Source organism: Pagrus major, chromosome 10 (genome assembly GCF_040436345.1).
Source record: "Pagrus major chromosome 10, Pma_NU_1.0".
Lineage (NCBI taxonomy): Eukaryota > Metazoa > Chordata > Actinopteri > Spariformes > Sparidae > Pagrus > Pagrus major.
In genome coordinates, this window is record NC_133224.1 from 8,143,405 (window position 1) to 8,159,371 (window position 15,967).

The 15,967-nt window shown below is 44.1% G+C and overlaps 2 protein-coding genes across 2 annotated transcripts; one reads left to right on the top strand and one right to left on the bottom strand.

Annotated features, from left to right (window-relative positions):
- Window positions 1-332: 332 nt before the first annotated feature.
- On the top strand, window positions 333-4,761 carry rgp1 (GP1 homolog, RAB6A GEF complex partner 1). The gene is made up of 9 exons (XM_073474727.1): window positions 333-649; window positions 858-973; window positions 1,392-1,525; window positions 1,734-1,817; window positions 2,035-2,184; window positions 2,735-2,881; window positions 3,242-3,369; window positions 3,469-3,646; window positions 3,993-4,761. Exons 2-9 carry the CDS (start codon window positions 858-860, stop codon window positions 4,214-4,216), a joined length of 1,161 nt encoding a protein of 386 aa, XP_073330828.1. The 5' UTR covers window positions 333-649; the 3' UTR covers window positions 4,217-4,761.
- A 616-nt stretch (window positions 4,762-5,377) lies between these two features.
- Window positions 5,378-13,801, bottom strand: msmp1 (microseminoprotein, prostate associated 1). The gene is made up of 3 exons (XM_073474632.1): window positions 13,693-13,801; window positions 13,491-13,599; window positions 5,378-5,549 (listed from the first exon to the last, which is right to left on the bottom strand). Exons 1-3 carry the CDS (start codon window positions 13,799-13,801, stop codon window positions 5,378-5,380), a joined length of 390 nt encoding a protein of 129 aa, XP_073330733.1.
- Window positions 13,802-15,967: the final 2,166 nt, after the last annotated feature.

The window sequence follows — 15,967 nt, forward strand, 5'->3', positions numbered from 1 at the left end:
GGTCCGGCATAGCCGCTGCTAAGCCTGTACCATTTGGAGTGAAAAAGGGGGGGGTTTATATTCATCTCACTTATTAATCTCCCCTCCAGTTGACAGAAATCGACACATTTAGATAATTATACAATTGAAATAAACGTTTTAAAACGAGTTATGTTCATTGCGTAGGTTTTAGCGCACACAAGTAAAAGTTATTCGTAAATTGTGAGCTTACGCTTCCCTATAGTTACCATAGCAACAGTCCGACTCTCGGTAACTGTGCCACGTGACGTTGTGTGAATGGCCGACCAAAAAACATTAACGAAATCCTACACTGCCGTTTTAATCTTTAAAACACATTTAATCTAGATTGAAATAGCAACGAGACGATAAACAGTATATATAGTTCAGTAACATGTATTTTTAGTGACGTGTGCTGTTATTCTTTCGGAGTTTGGTTTTCCTTGGTTCGTGGTTGGTCGCACAGCAGCGGACGTAGTGTAACATACTTGTTTACTTTAGCTGGAATGCTAGCTAGCTAGCTAGACAAGCTATGCCTAGGTGTTCTGGAAAAGCAGTCAACTTTTCTAGTGTTTTACTCGAGAAGTGAATTACGTTAAGCCTTGGGATAAGACAACGTCTTCGGCTTGCCGCAGTATCGTTTGAGGCCAAGGTATGTGTGTTAAATCAGCCGTAAAACAACAGCTGTTAGCAGGCAGCACCAAACAAGTTAACTTCTGTCTGCAGTCTGACCGGAACACATTCATGATTGTAACGTCAAGCCGCGTGTTTACACACATCTCAGCTGCAGTAAACAAAATATTTTGGACTCCATTCGCATTTTGTTAATTTGTTAACGTAGTTTTGTTCTAATGATGCAGATGATCGAGGTGGTGGCCTCCATGGCCCGAGGCCCCGTGTTTCTGGCCGGGGAGCTCATGGAGTGTCTCATAACATTCACCAACCCGATGTCCCACCTCTCCACCTCTGCCAGCAGGTAGGATTGAACTCCTTCCACCTCTTCAATAATCATAGACCTGAACATAGACAGGACGATGCCAGCTTCTGTCTTTGAATTGGTAGCATGGTATAAACATTTCCCCAAAAAAACTATTGAAACTTTTTGAAATGAGAATTCAAAGCTTCAAAATGCATCCAAATAAACAAAAATCACTACACAGAACCATATATTAAACATAATCAAGATAGAAGATAAAGGTCCATGAGTGCTAAAACAGGGGGCTGGTTAAGATGAATGGAAACTGTCATTTCTTCTGTGTAGGACCTTCCAATGTTTTCTCTGTAAATATGTGAATCTGTTACCCCATGTTGACTGTGGCCATGTTAAATCAATCATTTAATCAATCACTCTGTAAATGTCCTTGTGTAATCCTTGTTTGCTGGCTGTGTCCCAGTGAGATGCTCGCATGGGCCAGTGCCCAGATCCATTGCCAGTTTCATGCCAGTGAGGGCAGAGTGGCCCTGCCGGCCCAGGGCAACAAACAGGACGTCCAGGCAGAGAGCGACACGGTGCTCATCCCAAGCAGAGGTTAGTGGTAGGAGGAAAAACATGGAACCTGAGATAGTCAGAAATGAGTACATTTACATGAATTATGGGCAAAGATTTACATAAACAGTTGGGTTTTGCTGCAAACTAAACAAGTCTTCAGACAAAAAAATCTAAGAGGTTCTGGATGTTATTGCTTCATGTGTATTATGCCTTGATTTGCCTCAAAACTCATTTCTTTCATCTACAGGAGAGCGAGGGCAGTGTGTGCTGGACACACCACCCAAGATATTATTCTGTGACCTGCGCCTGGACCCCGGGGAGAGCAAAACATGTAAGTGTACACATGTGTGAAAAAAGTAATGACCTGTAAGTGTCATAAAACTGTGAAAAACATAACTTTTAAAGAAATAAATGAAAACCTCGGTGCTTGCATGCCTAACTGATAACAACTTTACATTTTTCCCAAATGGTCATGTGACATTCATAAAATAACATTTGTTTAAGTGTGTGTAACTTAATAATCTGACATGTGACTCACTTTCCCACAGATTCATACAGTGAGATCGTACCCATAGATGGCCCTCCCAGTTTCCGTGGTCAGGCGGTGAAGTATGTCTATAAGCTGACCATCGGCTGCCAGAGAGTCAACTCTCCCATCAAACTTCTCAGAGTTCCCTTCAGAGTGCTGGTTCTGCAAGGTGAGAGGGATTTTGACTATTTACTGCAAAGCTTCCAGTGCTACTGAGGTTAGTCATTGTAGTTTTGCTTCCAAAGTGCCTGGAACTTTTTGTAATCGGGACTAACTTTGCAGGAACTTAATGTTTCTTCCTCGTGCTGTTGTTTCCATTTTAATCTAAAGACCAGTGAAGATTATGCGAATTACTGTGCTGACATATTAAATAGTCGTTTTTTTTTGTTTACTACACATTAACGAGGCCTGAACTTTTTCATTGGTCCATCTGTTATATTCTTTCCTCTGTAACTCCATGTTGAGGTGGGGGGGAGAAATAATATCATCAGAACTTAATTTAGAAGCTGGTCACTGTGGTGGCACTACACTGAGTTCCTTCAAAGTTTTCTGGGGAAAGTACCTGTGGTTGAAATGTGGCTTTTGAAACCACAGGAGTGGTGAAATGTTGACTTCTGCCCTAACATGCTTTTTCGTGAGGAACAGATTAAATCAAAACGGAAAAAAATCCACTACTATCACACTGTAAAATCTCAAATGTTTTCCTAATGATCCTCTAGGCATGCCAGACCCTCCATTTCCCCAGGATGAGGAGGTCTCCCCCTCCAACCCGTTTCTGGAGGAAGAGGATGCGAGCCGCAGGGATGCTCGGCCTTTAGAGAGAGCGCTGGACATGCTGATGGTCACCACCTCCAGACGCTGCCCCCGTGAGTCTTGAGTCCTCATTCAAATTTTAAGCAGCGTAATATCTCTCTAGTTCTTTTCTTAAACATAAAGCTTTTTGCCATTTTAAAATCTTTTTTATTGCCATGTTTTACATTCTTTCCTTTGACACATCTTTTATCCACAAGAAGAATTTAAGTTTATTGGAAGTAAAGAAAACAATCTGTTTCATCACAAGCTTTATTGTTACATTCATGTCATTAATAGGTGTCTTTCTAAACCATCATAGCAGCTAATTTCAAGCTAGATTTGTCATGATAACATATCGTAAGCACATGTATTTAAATGGAAAGTAATTCCATTATTAATGTGGATGTCCACATTTGTTCCTTTGTTTTGTCCAGACATGTTTAATATCACCAACATGCGTGGGAAAGTTGCAAAGTTCTGCATCTTCAAGACTGTTTACAGACTTGGGGAGGACATCATCGGCACATTCAACTTCTCAGAGGGAGATATTCCCTGCTTGCAGGTGTGTTCCCTGTACTTAGTTTATTGGCAACATTAGTTTTTACTGTTTAATCAGTGAATAGATTATAATATCCTGTATACCTGTGTTTATGTTTTCCAGTACTCAGTGAGCCTTCAGAGTGAGGAGGAGATCCAGAAGGAGTACCAGCGGCGTCCCGGGCAGGCCGTCAGTGTGACTGGACACGGACGACACATGGAGTCCTGCCTCCACACGGCCTCCAGCCACTTCTCTCTCCCTATCCCCCTCAACGTCACTCCAGGTTTCAGCACCGAAATAGGTCAGTTACCAGGAGGCTGAAACATGTTTGTCTTAAATGTGACCTCACATATTAATAGATTCAGTTTCTTTTCCAAATATATGATGTTTTCCCTTAAAGCTGAAGTAATTTGCAGCAACACAAGTATCTAATTATTTCCAGAGAGGTGTGGAAAACTCTATGTGGTTTATTGAGTATTTTATTTACAACATTTAAGGAGATATTTAGCAACTTATTAGTTCCTTTTACTGATTGTATGTGTCAGGTGCTCCTATCATGATCCTTTCTAACTACACAATATTAAAAGTTGAACTGTTAAATATCACACAACAACTTAACAACACACATTTTAACTCTGCCTCTACAGTGATCCTGAGGTGGCGGCTGCACTTTGAATTCGTCACCGCCCGGGAGCCGATGGAACCGCCCACAGTTCTGCAGAACCAATCGGAGGTCACAGTTTGGAGCGGGGCGGAGCACGTCGACGTGGATACCTTCAGCTGGGATCTGCCAATCAAAGTCCTGCCCACCAACCCGGCCTTAGCATCCTACATGTCCCACTTCACAGGGACCAACAGCATTAATATCTGACTCGTACGTGTGATCATCAGGGGTTAATGTTGTGGTTCTGAGGGCATTGACAGATGTTTGTGTGTGTGTGTGTGTGTGTGTGTGTGTGTGTGTGTGTGCGCGTGTGCGTGAAGGAGAGCGGGACACTTTATTTTCTCTCCAGATGAGAAATGTTTGTACAGAGGTGAACATTTCAGGACAAAAGAGCATATTTTGTTGTTATTTCCATGGTATATGCAGAGCCAGTGATGGATTCCATATGTAAAGTATGCAGCTTATGTTTTGCCTTTTTCTCATGCATTTTCCAGTGCGTCTTAACTTCTAATACATCTTTCCTTTTTGGACCTCGTTGATCTCATGAAGTGCAACTCTCTGCGTTACTGTATTTATTTTATTTCCTTTATTAACTTGTACACTCGTCCTTTATCATTTTATCAAACAACTGTTTCTTAATCCGTATTTTTACCGTTTAACTGGTGTGTTTCTTCTTTAAGCTTGAGCAGCGGCTGTATTGAGATGTAAATACTACAAGAGAAAAATGAATTAAAAGTGTGATTTAAATTTGATAGATTACGTGTGAGAAAAGTCATTCACAGAATACAACATCATTTCTCCTAAACAAGATTTTTATTTGGATGGTAAATGAGTTACAGCAGAGAACAGGTCAGGAATAGTTATACAGTATATATTAATGTACGTACAGTATATATTTGCTTATATGTACAATCAGCCATTATTGGAATAATTAAAGAAATGGCATTTGGCTTTATATAAATGTTCAGATCTGCAGGACGAAAACCTCCCCAAACAATCTGTATTACAATAAAGTTATGCAGCTTTTTCTCTTTTTAGTATGTAGCTCATATCAGATATTTATCAGACAAATATCCTACTATAATAACTAACATAAAACATATAATGAAAGTGAAGTTAAATGTAAAGAAAACTGATCCTTAAAATTTCTAAATGTGTTAATTAGCTAGAAAATACTGCAGTTTTACTTGAATGTTTTCACAGACTCACATTTCCTTCATTGATGATGCAATCCAACAACTACAGATGCTTTTTAAAGTTTTATATCAGTATTCTATGTGTGTAAAAATGGTTACTGGTATTTAACTGTAGTGAGAATTGGTTTCACAGGCAAACATTGAAAAGATGGTTGCTGGTCTGAGTGGTTCTCTACCCCTCCAGCTGTTGCTGCAGCTGAAGCAATCCGTGACTCGGGTCCTTGATGTCGTCACCTGGCAAGCAGGGCAGACGAGGGTCGGCTGTCTGCACCAGAGACACTCTGCAGGTCACTGGCTCCACCCGCACCTCACACCACGCAGGGAAATCCACCGGCCGATGCACCCTGGACAGTTATCGAGGTAAAGGAGAAGAGTTTTTCAAGAACTCTTACAGCTTCAACACTTCCTTACATTCTCCACTAGACTGTAAACTCGTAACACTGCTTGACTCAGTTTCTTCTGTGGTTCAGCAGTGTCACACAGTAAAGTACCTGCAGGAAAATCAACAACCATCAAAGGAGGTGGCAGGCTGTGGTGTTGATCTTCCAAAACACTTCAAGAAAAGTGCCTGAATAAGAGCATACTGTTCTAGAGCTGTAAATACTTAATGAAATTCAGTTAGTACAATTATGCAAGCACTGTACTGAAGTAGAAGTAGAAGGTACTTTTATACTTACTTTATACTTCTACTCCACTGCGAGAAATATTGCAATATTAATTCTCATCACAACAGTATATAGAAATGTTCAACTGAGCCTTGGAAAATGCTGTTTTTATCAGTAGTGATAATATCATGAAAGATGCTGCAGAATGAATAGGTCCATTTTGCATCATGACTACTTTTAATGTAAATACTTTAAGGTACATTTTGCTGCTTGCAGTTAAGTAAAATACTTCACTCAGGTAGGGAACCTGGATACTTGTACGCTGTGTTACGACCAGCTCGTAGGCCGCAACAAAGGAGGAGATGTGCACAAAGCAGTTGCAAACAAACCACAATTTATTAAAGTAAATTACTTAACCATATGGGTGTGGAAGTCAGTATCAGGAGTGTAGGTGAGTGTGTGGGTGTTATGATCAATGTGTGGTGCATGTTGTTAGTGCAAAATAAGGCAACGCAAAGAAAGACAAGACCAGCACGCTGGTCTGGTGCTAAGTGGAGGGAGCGGAGCAGAGAGATCTTGCGTCTGGGAAGGCGGGGTTAAATAGGCCTAACTGGGAGCGCTGGCCAGGTGCTCCCTGTCAACCTAATGACACAACTGCTTCGGACCTGCAAACAAGCAAACAAACAAACCAACAGTGCACTGTACACAGAACCCAGGCCTGGGGCCGTCACACCCCCCCCCATAAAGTCAGGGTCCCCAAAGGGAACCCTGGCTCCCAAACTGCCAAGCTCTATACTTATCAATAGCTACATTCATTCTAACCTAATAATAATAATAATAATAATAATAATAATAATAATAACAATAATAACAATAACAACAACAAGATAGAAACAAACCCCTCACCGCTTATGTCCCTCACAAACTTCAGTTCTCCCACTACCTCAGCAACTGGATCCCTGAAGCAAATTTAAGAGGAGAGCGAGACCAAGAAAGATGGGATCAAAAGTGGAAGGCAAAAAAACAAGAATACATATTACACAATCATTCACAAGGGGCCCGAGACAACGCATCCGCCACTACATTGTCCCGTCCCTTGATATGGCGAATATCGAGGCTGTAGGACTGGAGGAAGAGAGCCCAACGAATCAACCTCTGATTGGGAGACTGCAAAGAGCTCAAGAAAGTTAAAGGATTATGATCTGTGAAGACCACCACAGGTGAAGAGCTGACATACACATTAAAATGCTGCAAAGCTAGAATCAATGCCAAAGTTTCTTTCTCAATAACAGAATAGTTCAGTTGGTGTCTGTTGAACTTCCTAGAAAAAAAACACAATGGTTTATCCACCCCAAGGTCATCAGCCTGCAATAGCACTGCGCCTGCGCCCACAGCACTAGCATCCACCTCCAACTTGAAAGCTCTATCCCAATGTGGAGCAGCCAGAACAGGAGCATTACAGATCAAGGCCTTAACGTTCTGAAAAGCAGACTGACACTCTGGAGACCAAACATACTTTACTTTGGATTTCAACAGATTTGTCAGGGGCGCAACAACTGTAGAAAAATTCCTGCAAAAACACCGGTAATATCCAACTAGCCCCAGAAAACGCATCAGCGCCTTCTTAGTTGGAGGCGGGGCATAGTCGTCAATAGCCTGCACCTTTGCACGCACCAGAGACACTGTGCCCTGCCCTACTACTCGCCCCAAGTAAGTCACTGTGGCCTTGGCAAACTCACACTTTGCCAGGTTTATCGTTAACTGTGCGCGAGCTAAGCGGTCGAACAGTTGTTCAACACGGTCAAGATGGTCATTCCAACTATCCGAATAGATGACCACGTCATCCAAATACACCGAGCAACCTTCCAGATCTCCAACTACCATATTCATGAGGCGTTGAAAGGTTGCTGGTGCATTCCGCAAACCAAAGGGCATTACAGTATATGCATACAAACCAGTGGGCGTAATAAACGCAGCAATCTCCCTCGCTCTCTCTGACAACGGGACCTGCCAGTACCCTTTTAGTAGGTCAAACTTGCTAACATATTTAGCGGACCCCACCTGATCAATACAGTCCTCCATCCTAGGGAGCGGGAAAGCATCCGGCTTTGTCACATTGTTAACCTTACGGAAATCTGAACAAAACCGCGGCGTGTTATCGGACTTAGGCACCAAAAGACAAGGAGACGCCCAGCTAGAAGAAGACGGCTGTGAAATGCCATTATGAAGCATATACTTGACTTCAGCGTCAAGGTACTTACGTTTCTCCGGATGGACACGATAAAACCTCTGCTTTATGGGTTTACAATCCCCAACATCTATATCATGCTCCACCAAATGTGTACGCGTAGGTGTATCACCAAAAAGACCTGGATACCTCCTTATCAAGTCAGCTAATTGACCACGCTTCGACACATCCACATGACACAGCAAACCATCCAGATTCTGCAAAGACTCAGAGTTCTTCAGACGACCACACAGTACAGCTTCATCAGGACCCGGTAAGTCATCTTCCTCTTGCCCTGCCACAGCATGAGGAGACACCGACACACACATACAAACAGGGTGGGCACCAGACACCTGCGCTTTCTGCTCCATTAACTGCGATGCACGAGTGTAGTACGATTTTAACAAGTTAACATGACAGAGCTGAGTAGGTGACCTGCGATCGGGAGTAGTTATCACATAGTTCTGATCTGAGACCTTCTTCACCACTGAATATGGGCCAGAAAACTTAGCCTGAAATGGAGAGGTAACAATAGGCAAAAGAGCAAGCACCTGATCCCCAGGGAGGAAAACACGATTCTCTACCTGGCGATCATAAAGTTTTTTCATCTTGCCCTGCGCAGACGTCAACTTACTCTTGGCCACCTCCTGGGCCTTATACAGTCTGTATCTAAATCCATTTACATAGTCAATAAGGTTTTGGGGTGGTTGTACTTCCTTCCAGCTATCCTGCAAAAGCGCTAAAGGACCCCTGACAGTATGGCCAAACACAAGGTCGTTAGGGCTGAATCCGGTACTCTCCTGGACCACCTCTCTAGCAGACAACAACAACCATGGCAAACCGGCTTCCCAATCTCCGTCCATTTGAATGCAATATGCGCGCAACATGGATTTGAGCGTTTGATGGAACCGCTCTAAAGCCCCTTGGCTCTGCGCATGGTAAGCAGATGCCTGATTGTGACTGATACGTAGCTGTTTTAAGATCTGTGCAAATAAATGAGAGGAAAAATTTGACCCCTGATCAGACTGAATGATTCTGGGAACTCCGAAGATGGAAAAAAACTGTGATAACGCACGCACCACAGACCTGGCCGTTATTGTGCGCAACGGGTAAGCTGCTGGATACCGTGTGCTCTGACACATCACTGTTAACAGGTAAATTGCACCCGACCTAGACTGAGGCAACGGGCCTACGCAGTCAATAATAAGATGTTCAAAAGGCTGACTTATGGCTGGTATCGGACACAGTGGAACGGGCTTCAGGTTCTGATTAGGCTTGCTGGTTAGCTGACATGTATGACATGATTTTATATACTCAGCAACGTCTCTCTTCATTCGCGGCCAAAAAAAATACCTTAGGATGCGGTCGTACGTCTTCCTGACGCCCAGGTGACCAGACTCATCGTGGGAAATCTGCAACACCACAGTACGAAACCTAAATGGCACCACGACTTGATAAATCGGTTCACCCACAAAATGTTCGCTCTGGGGCACCCACTTTCTCATCAAGACCTCATTCTTGATGAAATAACATTGAGTGTTATTTTTTACCTCACCAGAAGGCCGCACCATGTCCAGCAAACTCTTGAGAGAACTGTCAGCACGCTGCTCCGACACCAACTCACTGTGAGAAACAGACCAAGGAACATTAGAACATATGACATCATGTTGTTGTGAAGTGTCATCCTTTTCAGAAAAATCTGTCTCAACCAACTGCGCACGTTTCATCGCGCGCGTGACAGCACATGCCCTGAACACCTCAGGAAAATCCGTTACATTTTTATCAGGCTCACTGGTGACCAGAGGCGCTGAAACAATGATAGCAGGAGGAGGAACATCGGCCCACACCCGACTTCCTGCTACATCATTACCCAAAATCATTGTCACGCCATCCACGGGCAGAGCTGGGCGCACAGCCACCGCCACCTCACCCTGAAACAACCCACAGGACAACATAATTTTATGCTGAGGCACCTGCAGAACCTGCAGCCCAATCCCGAGCACCGGTATAAAAGCACCTGTGTAGGACTCCTGTGAAAAAGGTAGAGCCGATTCCACAATGAATGAGTCAAAAGCAGCTGTGTCACGCAATATCTTAATCTTCACCATTTCATCACTTCCTACCAAGGAAACACACCCATCACTGATGAAAGGCAAATAAGACTGCAGATCTGAACTAACCACCTGCGGTTTTAACCCACTTAAAGGCTCCAACGCCCGGTCAGGAACAGGCCCAACACACATTGCCGGCTTGGGATAACTCGCTCCCGTTGTACTCTTGGTTTTAAACGCGTAACAGTCTCTTTTCCAGTGTCCTCGCTTGTGACAATAATTACACAGTTTGTCAGCCTCCCGAGAACCACGCTCATTTCTCTGATCCATCCCAACATTTCTCACTGGGCGACTAGACCATGCACCTACAGTTGAGTGATTCTCCCTATGTGCACCACCACCACGCGCCCCCGGATACCAAGTATCCCCACCATGAGTCAACAGATAGTCATCGGCCAGTGCAGCGGCTTCAGCTGCCGTCTTAACCTTACGCTCACTGATGTACGTTGCAATGCGCCCCGGCACAGAATTTTTAAACTGCTCCAAAATCATGAGATCCCGCAGACCATCAAACGACTCAGCCTCAGCTGCAGTACACCAACGATCAAACTGAGTGGACAACTCACGAGCAAACTCTAAATGAGACCTATCGCCTCTTCTCCAACCCCGAAACCGTTGGCGATAAGCTTCAGGAACCCGCTCATACACTTTGAGAACAGCCGATTTCACTACATCATATTTGACACTGTCCCTGCTACTGAGACAAGAATACGCCTCCTGCGCTTTGCCGGTTAACACACACTGCAACATCAGCGTATAAGTGGACTCAGACCATCCGCGAGCCTCAGCGAGACGCTCAAACAGTGAGAAAAAAGTTTCCGGGTCTCTTTCATTGAATTTAGGAACCAGCTTCAAATCACCCAAATCAGACCTCACCGGGGTGCCACCCGGACCGGACGGACCGTAAGCAAGCACATCATCCACCGCAACTTTCCCTTCTCTAACTAAGACCATTTTCTGCCTTTCCAGATCAATCTTCGCCTGCTCTGTTTCCTGCCTCACCTTTTCAACTAACAGCACTTTCTCCAGCTCAACGCTCTGTCGCACTCTTTCTACAGCGACTTCTTTCTCAGTCTCTAGCTTCATCCGCAACAATAGCAACTCTTTCTGCTGCTCAAAAGACAGCCCGTCACCAGGACCCTCTACTACCGGCGGAGGCACGCCCTCAGTGCCTGCGGAGACGGACACAGCCTCTCCCGCACCCAACACGTTCATTTTCAATAACTTGAACTTCAAATTTGCCTTCACTGTCTCTTTCACCCGTTTATCACCAACATCAACATTGTAATGGCCAGCTATTTTAACCAACTGATCCTTCGTGTACTCATCCAGCAACGCTTCAGCTGGCGCCTGCACGAATGATTCAACAACTTCATCCATTTTAACGAACACAAGAGAATGCAAAGTGACGGGACTCACCCAGTGTCGACAGGCCGACGTAGCCTTCAACGGAGCTTCCCCGCTAACTACCTAGCCAGAAGCTATCTACATAACTCCTCCCTAGTCTTCATGAGGCGTAGCGGCGGGTATTTATGCACTATGAGCCCGCTGGTTCGGAGAGGCGACCAGAAACTGGCAACCCCACCAAAACCACGGATGTGCTCCCGAGCAGTTTTAGGGAAAAGGGACCAGGAAGCTCTAACCGCCGTACCCCAACACTACCAGCCCCCCCGACGACACCCAAAGGGGAGACGCCGCTAAAACCTACAAGGGGAAACACTCCTTCAACTCACACACATACAGGTGGACCGACACTTACCTTCTCATGCCTCCGTCAACGTTCACAACCCGAGACAGCGAACGACAACAAAACCCCGTCTCTTCAACACCAAGGAGACGAGTTGCACAGGTGCACCAACTTAACTACAAAGGCACATCTCCCAGAGCGCAATCAAACTCACCATATAAGGGCGAACTACGTTACCGGCGACCAGGGAATCCTCACCATGACGTCACCTTCGCACGAAAGCCCAACCCCCCGATTAAGGGCTTTCCTCAGGCACAGCCACTTACCCCGGGCGAACGTGTGCTCTCACACAAACAAAAGCGCTCCAACCAAACTTACTCAAAAAAAAGAGGAACAAGCACTAAATCACACAAAAAGAATAAACCGACCTTCATCCCGGACGAGCCCCCAATTTGTTACGACCAGCTCGTAGGCCGCAACAAAGGAGGAGATGTGCACAAAGCAGTTGCAAACAAACCACAATTTATTAAAGTAAATTACTTAACCATATGGGTGTGGAAGTCAGTATCAGGAGTGTAGGTGAGTGTGTGGGTGTTATGATCAATGTGTGGTGCATGTTGTTAGTGCAAAATAAGGCAACGCAAAGAAAGACAAGACCAGCACGCTGGTCTGGTGCTAAGTGGAGGGAGCGGAGCAGAGAGATCTTGCGTCTGGGAAGGCGGGGTTAAATAGGCCTAACTGGGAGCGCTGGCCAGGTGCTCCCTGTCAACCTAATGACACAACTGCTTCGGACCTGCAAACAAGCAAACAAACAAACCAACAGTGCACTGTACACAGAACCCAGGCCTGGGGCCGTCACAGCTGCAACACAAATTTCCACCATGAAGACACATCAGTTCAGATCCACCACTATGAAGTAACCTTTTTTTACATACTGTATATGTTTATTTTGTATATTCATTTATTTATTTTTGAGAACACAAAGTAACTTTTACTAGTCACTGAAAAAGTACCCAAAGTCTTACTTGAGTAAATGTATAGATATTGTGTTAACATATATACTTTGGCTATAGATTTACACTATTTAATAAATCATCAGCTGTACAGAAACAATAGGAATGGACCTTCTGACATACAATGCCAAGCGATTATCACATTTGTCATACAGCATTTTTGGTGTTTTTTTTCCTATTTAATTCCTAACAAAATTAATGTTTTTTAAAATGTGCTTCTTTGGCTCTGATGCAGCATGCAGTCTGCAATGTAACTAGTAACTAATGTAGTTACATTAAAGTAATGGAGTACAAGCACCTTTAAAAGTGTACTCAAACATTCACTTTTTAGTTTTGGGGAAATCATTTGAATCAGCCTTATTTTCCTCTGAGAACAGCTTGTTTCATTATTATTCAGTTATGGAAAAAATAAATATTTCTGAGTTTGTATTATTACCTCATTAATATTGTAAATATTAAAATTCTGAGTTTGAATTTCTTCTCCAAAACTACATAGTGCCCCTTAAAGTACAGACTTAAGTACATTTACTCAGTTACATTCCATCACTGAGTTTTACTAGTTTGCTCAGCCCATCTGAAGCCAGCTGCTGTACAGTAACTGTGGGCATCTGGACTCCAAACCACTCAGCTTTGTGTACTCACGTCTCACAGCAACCTACACCCACAGGGTGCAGACAGGTGCACTGCAGGCAGGCGTTGTCCATCCAGGTTTCACCCAGCGAGAACTGCCTCCCCTCGAACACACACAGTGCTGGAACAACACATGGCAATCAAATATTATACGTTTTTGAAAAGAATGTAGATATAGATATCATTTCTAAGATTTCAGAGAGTGGGGTCTCACCTCTGGAGTCGAAGTGGCACTCCATGGGTGCAGCAGAGGCACCGCTGGTCCACAGAAGAAACCCTACAGCTGCGAGCGCAAAGTTAAGCCCGCTGAACTCCATCTTCATCTGGTCTGGTCAGCTTCTAGTCCCTCTTCTTCCTTTCCTCACTTATTTATACATCCTGAGGCTTTACGACCGCAGCGTGGAGGTGGGGTCGGCGCCGTCATGTGGCCCACAGGCCTGGCTGAAGAAGGTGTCGGCGGTGCCATCCACTGGGGAATGAGGAGGTGGTGGTTTGTGTGAGGTAAAGAGGAGGGAATCTTGTGTCTTGGCGTTGTGTCGGGCACTCTGGAGATCACCTCGCTGCGCTTCAGCGGGCATGAACCTCTACAGTGATAGAAACAATGACACATCCAATGCGGTGACTAAGAGAGGGAAGGGTAGGAGAGAGGTGAGGTGGAGGGCAGGGGGGGAGAGAGAGGTGACGTCCAAGGAGAGTAGGAGGAAGAGAGAGAGAGAGAGAGAGAGAGGGATGGGGTGGAATTATCAAATATGATTCATCACCATTCAAACTCTCATTTGGTGGAAACTGAAGATGTGACTAACTGATCTGTGATAACACTTAATTAATAGACCTACATGCAGTTTGTCACTATAGTTACCAAATCACACAGGGGACTAATTAAAGGAAAATAAATCAGTGGAGAAACACAGAGATTCTTCCATACAGGGCACAAAGAGTCACTGAATGGTTTGATGAGTATGAAGATGACGTTGCATGTCCCACGGATGTTCAATCAGGTTAAGATCTGGGGAATTCAAAGTCCTGGTTGACGTTAATGAAAAAGCTTTAGAGAGATGCTGCTAGGCACATTTTTTTTTTAACCTTTTCACAGAGTGAGGCTAGCTTGTCTCCCTGTTTATAGTCTGTGGTAAGCTAACATTCTGCTAGCTCCAGCTTCATATTTGCGGTACAAACATGAGTGTTGTACATCTTCTCACCTAACTCTCTCTCAGAAAGGGAACAAGCTAATTTCCCATAATGTTTAACTGCTCTTTTAAGAATTGCTATTGCTGCTATTTCCAATGTCAAGAATGAATCTTAAATTGTAAAGAATGAAACTGTTGTTAGCACTTTAATACACTTCAGATAGAGTGTGGAAACAAACCCTGGACTCACTTTGCACGCCCGCCATCCAACCCAACCACCTTCTTGGTACTCCAGCGGGGGGAACCTTTTAGTCATTCGAAGAAACGTTATCTCTGAAAATAGTCCTGGCCTCAATTATGTTGTCTGCAAAATCAACTTCGTAATATGCAAACATAATTTCCAGAATATTTGCTTGTGTACATAATTTGGCCTGTATATCCTTGATTTCAGTATCCAACATCAGCCCCAGAAATCCATTAACCATTGGCCTCTAGTTGTGCATTTCTGTGTAATCTTTCTTCTCACAAGTTCATCCCTGGAAAAAGAAAAAAAGGTAAAAATGTCAAAATCATAAAATGTGATCTGACATGACAATGCAGCGCTGCCAGGGCCATCAAAACATTCGCTCATGTTCTTCCAGTTGTGTGTTATCGGCAGCTTGAGGTGCGAGATCATAGGAAAAATCCTCTCAAGCCTCTCACAGGAGGCCCCGGGGCCTCGTGATCTGGAGTTCTACGTGCCTTTTCTCTGGTACCCCAACAGTAGTCGGAGAGTGTTGATAGGTCTCCCTGATCAGTCAGGAGTGCTTCATCGTTCAGATGACTCACAGTTGCCTCTCTCAAGCTCTACATTGTTTGAATGAAGACTTGTTTAAGTTCAAGTACTGTTGTCATATTCTGAGCAATATACAGACAGCAATGGTTGGAGATGGTTTGAGCATTTCAGAGGACATTTCGTCCTTCAGTTTGATTAATTCGATGCTGTTTCAGAGGATGGAAGATAAACATCTTCTAACATCCCTAATGGCAGATGTTCTTTGATAAATTCAACTGGGATGGTTTTGACCTTTTCCCGTACGATACACTGACAATGAGTTCACACCGTGTTGTCGCCAGCGTTGATGAAAAGGGAGGACCTCATCAAAACAAAAGATGAGGATTTTCCTGTCATACGCCCGCTGCCTTTCACGGGTATGCACTTAATTGGCGACAAGTGCCTTTTAATTTAACAAAAGTTAAAGGGGCTGTCGTCAAGTTTGGTGCCTTTAATCTTTAATAAGAGGACTGTTTTGCTGGGACATCTTAACAGTAAATATCTTCCATAGAGAGACACTGTACCCTGGGAGGCTAGTAAAGACATGC

Excerpts from the sequence above, each read along its gene's own strand:
- rgp1 (XM_073474727.1), top strand. The coding sequence starts at position 858 with ATGATCGAGGTGGTGGCCTCCATGGCCCGAGGCCCCGTGTTTCTGGCC. Across the intron at positions 1,818-2,034 it reads CCCCGGGGAGAGCAAAACAT|ATTCATACAGTGAGATCGTA; the intron begins GTAAGTGTACAC and ends ACTTTCCCACAG. Across the intron at positions 3,647-3,992 it reads AGGTTTCAGCACCGAAATAG|TGATCCTGAGGTGGCGGCTG; the intron begins GTCAGTTACCAG and ends CTGCCTCTACAG.
- msmp1 (XM_073474632.1), bottom strand. The coding sequence starts at position 13,801 with ATGAAGATGGAGTTCAGCGGGCTTAACTTTGCGCTCGCAGCTGTAGGG. Across the intron at positions 13,600-13,692 it reads GTGCCACTTCGACTCCAGAG|CACTGTGTGTGTTCGAGGGG; the intron begins GTGAGACCCCAC and ends GTGTTGTTCCAG. Across the intron at positions 5,550-13,490 it reads GGTGTAGGTTGCTGTGAGAC|GGTGCATCGGCCGGTGGATT; the intron begins GTGAGTACACAA and ends ATAACTGTCCAG.